This window comes from Telopea speciosissima, chromosome 4, assembly GCF_018873765.1.
Source record: "Telopea speciosissima isolate NSW1024214 ecotype Mountain lineage chromosome 4, Tspe_v1, whole genome shotgun sequence".
Classification (NCBI taxonomy): domain Eukaryota; kingdom Viridiplantae; phylum Streptophyta; class Magnoliopsida; order Proteales; family Proteaceae; genus Telopea; species Telopea speciosissima.
Window position 1 is genome coordinate 65588517 of NC_057919.1, and position 14197 is coordinate 65602713.

At 37.3% G+C, this 14197-nt stretch overlaps 1 protein-coding gene across 3 annotated transcripts in view; it reads left to right on the forward strand.

The window, feature by feature from the left end:
* The first annotated feature begins 13314 nt into the window (after window positions 1-13314).
* The window catches only part of LOC122658571 (E3 ubiquitin-protein ligase UPL6-like), a 95569-nt gene continuing 94686 nt past the window's right edge, over window positions 13315-14197 (forward strand). For all 3 annotated transcript variants that reach the window (XM_043853585.1, XM_043853583.1, XM_043853584.1), the window contains exon 1: window positions 13315-13516. In XM_043853585.1, the coding sequence (XP_043709520.1) occupies window positions 13358-13516 (159 nt within the window). In that variant the 5' untranslated portion in view covers window positions 13315-13357. The remainder of the gene's footprint in view (window positions 13517-14197) is intronic.

Genomic DNA, 14197 nt, shown 5'->3' on the forward strand with positions numbered 1-14197 from the left:
GCCACAAGCTCTACTGATGTGGAATTCATTGACATAGGATTTCTTCAAAATTGATGAAAATAACTTTTGTTTACTTTTTCTCTTTACTTATTCTCTTATTAAGGGATTATTAAGGCCATGGCTTTCACCATCAAAGGAGAAGTAGAAACTTGTTTCATGTTATTCGAACAGTACTAAATGGAAGAAACAAAGTTTGTATAGAGACACACGAGTGACGAAGTCTCAAAGCTTTAACAGTGATAGGGTCGACTAAGACTGTTCCATTGGACAAAACTCAAAGTAAAAAGTACTATCGAAATCTTTGTAAGAAATGGACCCTTTGGCCTTTGCAAACTAGACATTTATTGGCCTAACTCATCTTGCCGCCATAGACTCGCACAGCAGCCACACTCCCTTAATTAATGGGCAGTTTCACAAGCAGGTCTATCATTTCTTCCATCTATATTTTCTGTCTATTGTGTCAAGTTGGAAGGGAAATGAAAGAAAAGAAAATGATGTTAATATAAAACTAAAAATAGAAACTTTTATAATCATTGCCATAAATAATTGTGAGATTAATTCTCAAATATTTTAAATGTAATTGTTAAATTTTATTTAAGTTTGTAATCATATCCTTCGGATTTGAAAAGAAAAATTACAAATTAAAAGTTATATTTATTAAATGGGAGAATGTTTTCTATGCCACAGTGCAGCCTACGCCCAAATACATGGGCAGCCTGTGCAGGGGGCAGGGTGGTCATTATGCCCACCCCCATGTGCATGGGCGCAGGCTGCGCTGCGGCACAGAGAACAGCACCTCTTATTAAATATAGTAAGAGTTGTAATGTGGGTTATACAATCGTAATTACAGAATTTTTCTTTTTCTTTTTCTTTTTTAAAACAATTTCATTCTATTCCTTTTCTTTTGCTTGCAATCGAATAGAACCATCTTAATCACCCCCCCAGATCTTTATCCTCTCAATTTGCCTGCCTGTACTTGACGTCAAGTACATCTAACAGAGGGGGTGGAAATGACTATCCTACCCCTACCCGAGGTGGGATCCACCTCCCTTTATTAGATGTTTTTGACGTCAAGTACGGTCAGGCAAATTGAGAGGATAAAAATTCTCCCCCCCCCCCCATAAAAAAAGAGCCACCACAGCACAATCTAAATTTTAGGTTACGTTTGGATGTCAATAAAAGAAAAGAACAAAGTTCAAAAAAAATTGACTGTGAAGAGAGAGACAGACACATAAATCAATCATTGCATCATCATGATTTTTGTCTCATTTTGTTTTTTTTCTTTTTTTCTTTTCTTGACATCAAAACATAGCCTTAAACTATGGAACAGCTTTTTCTTAACAAACTTTAGAACCTTATTAAATTAAAGGGAGAGGGCTTCCTACAAGGGCAGGGTATTAAGGAATCTACACACTACAACCAATGAGAGGTTTGAAAATAATATCATCCATATGAGGTCTACATAGGGCCCATATGGTTAGAATAGGAGAAAAAAATGTCAATGTTGGTTCCAATGTTTATATGTGAGGAGGGTATAAAAGAATCTATACAAGGACAGTGTAGCAATCTTTTTCCCTTAAATTATACACCACTAACACTGTATTGCCAATTTTTCCTCCGTAGTAGTCGTCTAGCTAGTAAAGGCTTCAATCATTTTAAATGCTATAACCTCTATGGATAGTTTCCAAAGCTCCATTTTGCCATATACCAAATTTCATTTGTACTTAAACTTGCCATGCGAGAGTGGGGCTAAAATTAACCTTTTCTAAATGTTTTAAGGTGAACGGAGAGAGAAAGCTACAACGCAAGTTCAAAAGTGAAATTGCATATCCCCTCACATATCATTGTTCATGTGAGGGGTATTTATGTCATAAATAAAAGGGGGAGTGACATTTATGACATATCACCCCTGACATGAACAGTGATATGTACGTGAGAGGGTGTGCAATTTCACTTTTGAACTGGCGTTGTGACTTTCTTTTTCCCTAAGGTGAAATATACAATTTGAAGGACACTAATTCACTAATACAGGCAACTGTTTATCTGAGTCATTCACCTGAATATATCTTCTTCTGTTTTTTTTTTTTTGGGTAAGAAAATATATCTCTTTAATATCAAGAAGAAATCTCACCATTTTTAACAACACCATGAGATGATATAAGAACAAACTTAAATCCAAAAGAGTCAAAATATAGTTTGTAATATCTAACTCAGTAAGAATTGGGTCAGTTTTAATTACAGTTAATAGTTGGAGGAAAACCCTTTGACCCTAGTTGATTAGAACCACCTCAAGTACAAGCCTGGTCGAGTCACCCATCTAATCATGACTAGGTTAGGCTAAAATTTGACTCAGACTTAGTAACTCATGATGAATTAAAAGTTAATTTATAAAACCCTGTTTTTCAACCATGTTTGATAGTGGAAATACATACAAATATGTAACTCATCCACCACCAAAATATATAACACAGCAGAGATGACCATTCATGCATTTGACTTTCAAAAAAGGATCTTAATTTTCTACACAATTTTGATTAAAAAAATATTTGAGCCTTCGCCCCTTGGTTTGGACAAGTAGTATTCATCTTGGAAAGCTGCTAGAAGATAATATTAATTTCACAATATTCAATTTTTAATACATAAAGAGCCTATATATACTTTTTCCTATAGAATCTATAATTTTTTTGACAATTGAAACTAGACATATACCCACTTCCAAACTACTTCCGTTGAAGAAGTTTGAATCTTCAGATTTGCTTGAATGAAGGGGAAAATGGGTTAAGATAGTCATTATTCACAGTTAGCTAGCTGTTGTGTTCTTGAAAATAAAGAAAATGGATTAGTTGTTAAACTCTCTAGTCCAAAGGTCCAAGTGATTAGTCAAGAATGAAGAAGCAAGTCATACTCAATACCCTCTTGAGAATGACATTTTAATAACAAAAATTATTAATGTCAACCAACTTATCTATTTGTTGCAAGAAATTTGTCCCACCTTCCTTCACTTAAGGGTTTTTTTTTTTTTCCCCTCCCTTCTGTGGGGTGGGGGCAAACACTTAGGTTCCTGTAACCATTGATGGGTTAGAGTCAGATTTATCTAAATTTTTTTTTTTTGGAGATGAATTGGCATGTATTCAACAAGTGCAAAGAACATCAGCCCCAAAAGTGGAGAGGAGAGAATGGGGGGGGGGGGGGGGAAGCTGAAATACAAGTACATAAGCAAAGAGAAGATCTAGGCGTCGAACAAAAATCTAAAGATAAGTCCCAAGCTAACGCTACATGACAATTCCGTACTAAGGAGATGCACAGCTTGATAGGGACTTTGGTGCACACATCAAATGTGATGGAGTCCAAGATCTAATCTTGGATGCTAGAGTTACTTGTCCAAAATCTGGTATTGCGTTTTTTCCTATATATCATAAAATGAAGCACCAAAATCAAATTACTAAGGGAGTCAATGCAAGACTTTCCATTGAAATTTGAAGTGATCGAGAATGTACTTCCACTCACTATCTAAGGATCCAATGCTACGAGGATAAGGTTATCATCGATTGCTAACATGAAGCCAAATCCACATGGGGATGGGACACTCAAAGAAAAGATGAAGGAGGTTTTCTGGGGCATTTCATCGAAGACAACAAAGGCTGGAGACTAGGATACGTCTTTGGATAAGCAAGGCACATGTGGAAAGCGATTGGGTTAGAGCACGCCAAACAATAAAGTTATACTTTGGGATATGATCTTTAAACCAAACAATAGGGTTCCATGGGACGTTGGGGGCTCGAGTGCGAATAAGGTTCCAAGCTGAGGCAGAGGAGAAGAACCCATTTAAGGATTCCTCCCAAATGACAATGTCACTAGATCAACAAGGTCTCTAGGAGATACTAGTGAGGATGGAAGACACTAAAGCAAGCCTATTTGCTTCCACAATCATAAGGATGGAAGACACTAATGCAAGTCTATAGCTTCCACAATCATAAGTTATTCTATCCCCATAAACATTCACAAGGACATTGTGCGAGTGCCAATTATCAAGCCAAAGAAGGGAGGATGATCTGTCATCAATGCGGGACTTGATATAAGAGGATAGAAGATGTCCGTGGTTCAAAATCTTTTTTCATGTCCAATATGAATTTTAGAGGGGGGAAACTGTTCAAATGGAATCTTTCCTAAGAAACTGATTTTTTACCCAAGAAACCCTTATGTCTTTTGATCCACTGATGATCTTTCAAATCAGCTTGATAATCGCTGCTATACAAACCTCTTTAACCCTTCTTACCGAATAATTAATGAAGGTAGAGGGTTCTTTTGAAGAGGAGAGGTTTCCCACGACGCCATAGTGAGAAACCAACGAGAGGGAGGAAGATGGACTCATTCAATAGGGAACCCACACCGTGTCTAAAAATAAGTGTCAATGTGGACCCCATGTCTCATACTATGAGCAGGCATAGGATGGAATCCCCACGACGCCTCTTCGATCTTCTCCATTTAGACTAACAGTTTTGATGCCCACCTTAAAATTAAAGGTGGCAATTTTCAGCCCAGGCCCAGACCATTCGAACCCAATCCAATTAACTGATAAGCATGTTCTTATTGCATTTGGCTCAATGCTTAATTATTAAATAGACTGAGTATTTGGCCTAAACATGCTTGATCCACCCACCCCTAGTGCAATTAAGCCCATAGCCGGGCCTGCTGGGCGCAGATGTTGAAAACCTTGGCGGCCCAATGTCCTAAGATGCCCGGCTTGACTTCGGACCAGGATGGGCTGAGTTGGGCCTGAAGTCAACAAGAACATACCCCTATTTTTTATTTTTTTGTTTATTTATTAGTAAGTAGAATATACCCCTATTTCAATAAGTGTTTTTGGCATATATTTAAAAAAAAGTCTTAGTATGTAAAAACTCTATATAAAGTTGAATGTAATATAGAAAAACTTAATCAAAGTCACAAGCAATCATTTCTTTTGTGAAATTTTATAAATCATATTTATTTTTCATTCCTAGCCCAGCCCAGCCCACCAGTTGGAAATCATAATTCACCTCCCTACAAAAAAATAAACCTTAAGAACATATTATTGCCAAAAATATGAAAACAAAAAAGGAACCAGAACAACAATGGAGATGTTCATCCCAACTAGGGGTGTCAACCAGTTGTGCCTGGTTAGTTTTGGTCCGGTCTAATTGGTCCCCACCAATTTAAAGTCTCGCATTATTTCAGTCAGTTTTGGTAATTGGGCCTCTTAGGCCGACATCGATACGTTTTTTATTTGGTCGGTTGGACAGTTGGACATAATCAGACTCAAGGTAATTAAATGGGCTAATCCACTAATCGGATTATTAACGATCCTTAGACATACCATAACGGGTTGTAATCGAACTTAAATTGACTAATTAAACTATAAATAATTGGTTTTTGATCAATCACAGTATTCGGTAAACCCCTGGTCCATCGACTATCAAGCCACTACCTTGTATTGAAAACGCTTAATTATTAATCAGTCGATGCTTGAATCCGATACATTTATTAATAATCGATTGGGCTAGTCTCAAGCTTCGATACATGGTTCATGTCGACTCATCGGTGTGGGCCAACTAATGACACCCTTAACACTAATAAACAAAAATGGAGATGGATAAAGTGACTTGCCGCCCCTGGCTATATGCCACGTTAAGTGGGGCCAATCAAAATAGTTGAATAGAAAAACAATGAAATGACAATTCTCAAACCCTAACTCAGTTTGTAGATCACACAATTTTAGTAGTTTTTTCAATTATCCAATATCATTAGGCCAATCTATAGTTGTTTTTATCCATCTTTAGTCTAATTGATTTGACATATGACAAGGCTCATCCATATCCAATTTTGATACATGAGCGAAGAAAATTTTGGATCCTCATTGACTTGACACATTGAAAAATATATGCTCAAAGGGTTTTTTTTTTTTTTTTAAATAAGAAAAATAAGAAAATTTATTAAGGGAAAAATAACTCTGTCCGGGAGTGTAGCACTCCCTTGAGTCTATCTCTCTCCTCCCTATCTAAAAAGATAGGTCTACCCCTTTGTTTTAAGAAGGAGAGAGATAGACATATAGGAGTGCTGGCGTAGGTCACACTCCTGGACAGAAAATTGCTTCCATATATTACTTACATATAACTGATATAAGGATGATTTGAGCTATATGCCTCATAAGTCACAAAAGTAAATATATGCTCAAAGCTGCCTTAAATGGTTGGATGCTGAGCTGGATCCCCATGTTAATCATGTTTTAATCAAGGTTTAATATTTCGCGATATTTCGGTATCTCGGGCCTACTGAGATATCCGAGATACCCGATATATCGCGAAATATGACCGAAATATTGCATTTTTTCTGTAATATTTCGGGGGTCCATCTCGGGGGGTATTTGGCCATATCTAGGCCTGAAACTTCATGGACAGCCTTATTTAAGCTTAATAAACACATTTAAGCCATAAAATTGTAAAAATGTGAATTCAAATTGGTATTTTGGGCGTGCACCCTTGATTGACATACGGTCGCCGACCTTAATGTATAAATAGTTAAATACACATAGATTAGGCAGTTAATATTTAATAATAGTATTTAACTTCATCACATATCAAGTTAAAGCCAATACACATTGATGAGTACCATGATTCTCATAAACTCCATAATATTCAATAACTCGCTTAAAGCCTTAAAGGCAATACACTAAGTGTCAAAGTCAGTAAGTCACAAGACTCGCAACTCGCAAGTCACAACTCACAAGTTCATAGATCAATGAAATCACAACTTAAGTTACAAATTACAAGTGCTAAACTGCTAATAGTAGTTGCTGTGCCTCCCTGGATCAATCCCACTCATGCCTCGCTGGAGTCGACGTCCATTGCTCTCTGTTTGAAGGACATATGTGGACCACGGTATAGAATCGGAGAAGAAACGAGTGTAGTCATCCACAAGTGTCAAGTAAATGGAATCATCAACATACTATAGGTAACCTATCCTAGGATATAAGCTAGGGTTACCAATCGATCCAGTCTTTGAAGAAGATGATCCACTGTGATATGATGTTGGCACCGGCACAAGAGACAATGGCATTGGCTGCATGTATGGCTGGTGAGGTTGGTAGCTAGGTCTGCTAGGGCATGCAAAGATGTTATCTACAGAAGATGATCCAGTATGTCCATCGGACTGGGACTGGTAGTCATAGTCCCCTACCCCACTAAACTGCCCATATGATGATGATTCATATCCATATCCACCGTAAGCTTGTGATGCACCATAATCCGATGCCAATGGAGTGGTATGTGCATCAAAAGATGGGGCACGCCAATGTCCAGTCGATCCTCCCTCCCTATCACCCATACTCAAACCACCAACAGAGCTAGATAGGTTATCAATGTCCATGTGATCAGGTTGCAACTGTGTTTGTCAACCCCTACGCTTCCTGTTGTATGTATGTAGGGGGCCTCTTGAGGGTGGGGGTGCGGGGGCACGTGCTCCGTGGTCCGTATACTTGTTTACTGCAATGTAAGTAACACAAATAATTAAAAAACTTAATGTGGATGCACTTCAATTGACACTTTTAGATTACTAATACACTTGTATAGTTATTTAATATTTTTCCCCTAACCCTTATATTTTTCACATAATTAAAACTATTTTTTTATATATAATGTTAATATAAGTATTGACCTAACACAACAAAACCAAAAATTAGTAAACATAATATACATGTAATGCATTTCAAAACATATAGAAATAACTTTCATATTTTTTCATTATTTCTTAAACTTAAAACTCATATTTTTCCTTATTTATTTCTGTTTTTTTTTTTAATATATTTTTCGTAATTTCTAAAAATTAAAATAATTATTTAAGAGCAGAAAAATAAATCCAACACCGTGAAGCCGTAGATCGGCCATTGGTGTCTAACATATATTTAATTCATTACCATCTAAGTCATATTATCCCTAATTATTTTCTATTTTAATTGTAGAAAAATGAATTTTTAAAACCAGAAAATTTAAAAAAAAAATACATATGGAAAAAAAAATTCGACACCGTGAGGCTATAGATCGGCCTCCGGTGTCTAACATATATTAATATCATCACCATCCAACAAAATTTGTACATAGTCTTTTCAAAAAAATAGTTTTAGAGAAATAGAATTTACCTTAAATAGTGGAAAAAGGTTTGGATGATGAGCTTAGATGACCCTCCGATGAGTTTACCGGCGAAAATCCGACAACAATGTGCTTGAACAATGGCTAGAGTGTTGGATGAGAGCTTGGAAGAGTGGAAGAATAGGCAAAAGACTGAAATTCCTAAGCAAATGCAGCTCTCGATCGAAATATGGACCGAAATCTGTGAAATATTGTATTAAAGCCCCCATTCACGTGACACTTTAAGCCACAATACCATATTTCGTCGATATCTCGTGAGATATCGAGATATCGACGAAATATGGTATTTTTTCATTTCGACCTGATTTCGCATCTCGGTAAGCTCGAGATATACGAAATTAAGCGATATTTTGACGAAATATCGTGAGATTTTGAACCATGGTTTTAATGACCTTTTCTATCTAGATCATAACTAATCAATATGGACAAAGTTTTCCTCCACCCATAGAAGATGGTTCACCCACAATCCTAGGTTTCACAAACCCTTCTTAGGGTTTTGCTGATTTAGTATGTTTCAAAATACCCTTTCGATAACCATTCCCACCCTCTCCCACCTCTCGGGGTAATGGGATCCCATTCACAATGGGTGGAAGGAAACTCGGTCCAATCAATAATGAACATTTCATTTTGTTGATTTTCCCAAAGTGGGCAAGAGATCTCTACTTGGTTGCATAGTCTCTACACAGGCGTCTAGGCCAATGAATGAACACGCTTGGGTATCTACTCAGGGGGCAGAGGCGTCATCTCAGAGTGTCTAGTGAGAGGGCATAGGAAACACACCAAGTAGAGATCTTTTACCCAATATGTAAATACATTGAAGCATAAGAACAATTGTTATATATAATCAACAAAAGTCATTTACATGATGGAACATATGGTTGACAAGGCATTTCAAAATTTGACATGCCCTTTAACCAAGGAGTACTCTATATGTTCGTTGGTTAGAATGATCAGTCATTTGTCCACATAGCTTTTGTGTGGAAATATTTCCCATTTTTTTAATGTATGAAAACCTCTTTTAGAGAAAACTCAAATGAGCAGTTTGGCTTTGGTAAAACATATCAAAGTGATCCATCCTCATTGTGTCACCTGTAATGATAATGTGATAATTTTGACGTTGGATAAATAGTATATTGTTTGAATTAGTCATTTTTTAATTTCAAAATTATAATTCAATCAAATACCATCCTCTATATTGACTATATTAACATGTATGCACATTTATGTTCATACATACCTATTGGTTCTCTGGGCACTAATATGCACTCTTACTAAGTCCTGAATTTTCAAACTTCACTTACCAAGGAGGATTATTAATTTGGAAAGTTCTTGCGTTTTATCATATGCATGCATAATAAAATAAATAAATAAATAAAAGGAGAAAAGCTTTCTGATCAATGTAGAAAAGATGTGACATCGTGGGTCTTGAGTCTCGACCAACAAACAACAAAAATATAATATAAATTCTTCACCATAGGACGAAGTACCCAAAATATCCTAAAACGGTGATTTTCTATTCCCTCATGATTTGTGAGACTCTCTCTCTAAACAAGTGATGGGATTAGTTTTGGTCTGCATCGTCTAACTAAAATAAGACAATTATCACATTTGGTGGATGGAATTGATCATAAGAATGGTTATCCACTAGATTGGTCAAGAGAATGGAAGGCCCCTTAAAAAATAAATCAGATGGTTCGAAACTTAGAGGTCCCCTCATAAGGGTGTCGATCAGTTTGATTTTAGTTCGATTTAAGATTCAATATGCAGATCAAAACTCATATCTTTTAGCGGTTTGATCTTGGTTCTTTAATTGATAAGATACAAACAAATTTGGCAGGATGGTATGCAAAGCTTGTCTCTCTTGGTAGCAAGTTAACACTCAAGCATATCATCTATAGTGTTCACATACCTACGCTTGTCAAAGGTGAAGTTTCAAAATAGAACCCTTCCTTCTATCATGTATCCCTAGATTGATGCAGACTCAGGTGCTTCAATTATTGATTCTAATATTGAGTGAAAGGTTAGACCTTTAGGTGCATTGTCCTTTGTGATGTTCTAATGCAAGTACACCACAAGGGTTCATGCTATATCGAGTTCTCGAATCTGATGAAATACTATACATTGAGACGTTATTTTGTAAATACGTAATTATCTTGAATATATCAACCCTTACTTTATTTTTGAATCGTCAAAAAGACAAAAGCAATACCTTGTTTTTTCTTTAACAATTCTTGATCTCTAGTGGGCCTCTCAGAAGAATTTGAACCCATATGAAGTTCTAATCATCTATGTTGGTTGAGGCGGTGAATCTTTAATCCACTCTCTACCCCTTGCATCCTACCCTTCACATGTCGAGTTTGCTCTTATTGTCCCACTCACCGAACCAATTCCTTTCGATACCATTGCAAGTCATATCTCCCGTTGATCCAAGAAAATAGTAGACATTTCGTTCTATGAACCAATGGATTCTTTTCGAAAAAAGAAAAAAATCAACGAGTCACACACTAAGCATAGCAATTTGTATCAAGTAGTTTGTTAGTCCATTGGAGTTTGTGGAATGTTGTTGTCATTGTTGGCAACGTATTTGGTCATAGTGGTGTTGTGGCCGTAGCTATTGGTGGTTTGGAAGAGCTGAAATGGTCAAACAACCACCTACACAACTATAAGGGTATTTTGATCATTTGACAGAGTTACAAGGGTACCCGCACTTGAAGAACACCATTTAATAGTATATTAAGTCCTTATATAGTGTTTGGCAAAGGGACGAAGCAGCAGGTGAATGTTTCATACTGTTAAAGTTGCGATTTCACAAGTTCATGCAATGATAATGATTTTAAGGTCATTTTTGGAAGGCTTAATGGAAATTTTGGATGAAGTGATCTTCATGATAAATGAAGTTCGTCAAGTCGTGGTTCCAACGCAACTAGTCTTGCATCATTTGAGTGTTGGACGAGAAAGTTACAGATATTTTTGTATCGATACTTGAAAATAGAGCAAATCTGGAATAGGCAAAAGTTTATATACTTAACCAAATTTTTTGGCTTATTTTTTAGTGCTATACTGTAGACAAACGTTCTCCATTGTTAGGTTAAAACTCCAGAATCTCCTCGAGCGTCGGATCGGTATCTTGCATCAGATTTGGTTCATTAAAAGAAAAAGAAAGAAAAAGAAAAAAAGGAGGACATAAAGGAAATAACTAAGGTGTAGTGAAGTGTGATGTTGGCATGACATCACCCCCATTTCTTATGAAGGAAGAGAGTGTGAAAATCTTTGACGTATTTTTCCTTTTGTGCACGGTTTGTCACGAAAAATCTCTTTATTTACGGATTTGCCACTGGTTACCAATTTTTGGAGCATTCAACTTTGGAAGGCCATATCTTGGCCATTCGATGTCCAAATGGGACGAAGTTTTTTTTGAAATTGGGTATTTTTTTTTAGAGGAAACCATTGGAAGGAGTTGTAGCAATTTTTGAGCGCAGAAAGTTGACGATATCACTATTTTATGCATCGAAGGCTTCATGGTTGTTGGGATTACTTTGTAAAAGGTAAACTAATTCTGTAAAACCCTATTTTTTTATGTTCTAGGTTGTTTGCTCTGTTGGAACCCTAGACTGTGTGAAAACCCTAATGTTGGGCCATGTATTGGGGGGTTTTACATTCTTGTACTCTCAATTGATAGATTGTAATACCATTCAAGTTGAGGCTTGATTGGAGAAGGGGTTGATGCAGTAAAAAATTTGAGTAGCGTATTGAGCAATATACGAAACCCTGGGTAGGGTATTGCTCCGTGGACGTAGACAGTTTGGCCGAACCACGGTAAATTTGGTGTTTTGTCTACTTTACTTTCCATTGCATATATTGGAGTGTGTTAGATCTGCAGAGTGTGGTTCACTGTCTGGTAGACCTGGCTACACAGTGGTTGCGAGGTGGACGTGCATGTGTGATGTGGAATTAGTAATTACGGGATTGCCCCGGCCAATCAGGTTTGCTTGAAGTCTTCTGCATCGACGTCAACACAGGGTTGGAATTTAGGGATTATTTTTTATGAACACTGATTCACCCCGCTCTCAGTGTCAACCTGGGATCAACATGGTTCATCATATGCAAAACCCAAAAAATGAATAAGTTTCATAGTTTTAAAATCGAAATCAAATTGAATCAATTCGTTTTATTCGGTTCTAGCTTATTCGATTTCATTCAGTTTATATACAATCTTGGTAATTCAATTTAAGTGGAAATAACCTGCTGAAACAAATAATATTGCAAAAAAAATTACAAGCTCACGAAGATGGAGTCCCACAATATCAAATCTCTTACCTTTCAACCTTTTTTACACAACTCAACGATGAAACCCATAATAGGTAATTTTACACAACTCAACTTAGAAACATGATTGCAGGGTTTAATACAGTTTTAAGTTTTATTGGAGATCGATTTATACACCCTTGCCCAGTTGCCCTCATCAAAGTTACGAAACTTCATTTTTTTGAGGCTGTCCGGCTGTGCTTATCAAACTGATGCTATGTGTGCACCATGCAATCTGTTAGGTGGAAGCAATCCATTTGTCAATGATGATCCTCAGAACAAAAGACACGGGTCTAGTTTATTTCCTCTGCCATGAACCATGCCTGATGCTCGACGGAGGTGTACACAACAAGTACACACCAGCACACACACATATATTATTGATGTTGATGATGTGGTAACTCGTAAATACCACAAATAACCACAGTTATTGGTGGAAATTAACGACTTTTACTCTCTCTCTCTCTCTCTCTCTCTCTTCATACATACCTCATTACGACATTACCTCGTTACCTCGTGGAAGGTGGAACTGGGAAGTGCGAAGGAGCTCGCCGACTCCCGAGTCGCCAAGCTTCTCTTTTTTCTGCTGCCATCATCGGCATCACACTGCACCGTCGATTATCATTCTTATCCCCAATTCGCGATCACAACACAGGATTCTATAGTTTCTGAGATCAGTTTCTTCGAGAAACTCTCTCTAGCGAAAAGAAATTGAAGCCTTTCGAGTTTCGATACTAGGGCAAGTAGTTCTGATGCTGCTCGAAAGTTCATGTTTGGTTCCGAGGAAGAGAGTTTGATCCTTTTAGACTCGTTGTTCTGAGACGTAGTTTAGTGATTTTTTTTTGGAGCGATTTTTTCGCCTGTGCAAAATGTTCTTCTCCGGAGATTCATCGACGCGGAAGAGGGTAGATTTAGGCGGAAGGAGTTCGAAGGAAAGAGACAGACAGAGGCTTTTAGAGCAGGCACGGAACGAAAGGAAACGCCGTTTAAATTTACGGCAGCAGAATTCTGCTGCTCTTAAGATTCAGGTTCGTTTGATAATAATCCCTTTTGGTGTTTTCTTTGTTATGAGCTTTTTTTTTTGGCAGTTTATGTTCAGTATCTGCTATATTCGAACCGAACATGTTTCAGTTAAATTTTAATTTCATTTTATAAGGAGGCCAACTGTGTGAGCGAGTTATATAATTCTGCCGACATTGGATGCTTAACTTGCAATAAGCCAGGACTGCCCCGTGGTTTCTGCTCCACTGGGGGCAAAATTCTTTAAAATTCACAACTGGAACTAGAAATATATATCAATAATCTAACCTAGCGGCTGGTAAAAGGATTGTTTTCTTTATCCGACCTTGTGTATGTACAAGTAATGAATCTGATATGCTTGTCTTTGTGGTTCATATTTATAAGATCTGGTTTGTTTGGTATGTGCTTTCCTTCTCTGTCGTGTGGCCCATAGGTCATATGTAATGCTCAATCTTTCTTATTTGGTACTTTTGGCCCTTGAAGATCACTACTTTGAGTGTTATCACTGTTGAAGGTTTAAGTGGCAGTGCTTAAGTTCAGGTCCTTCCCTATCCACCTGACCCTCTGCGCCTGTAAACCCCCTCACTTCTGGTCTTGGGCATTTTTCGACCCACGACCGGCTCACAACTCCCGTCTCTCTTCGTCTCCTCTGCCTATCACCCCTGTCTCTCCCGCCTCCCACCCCCATG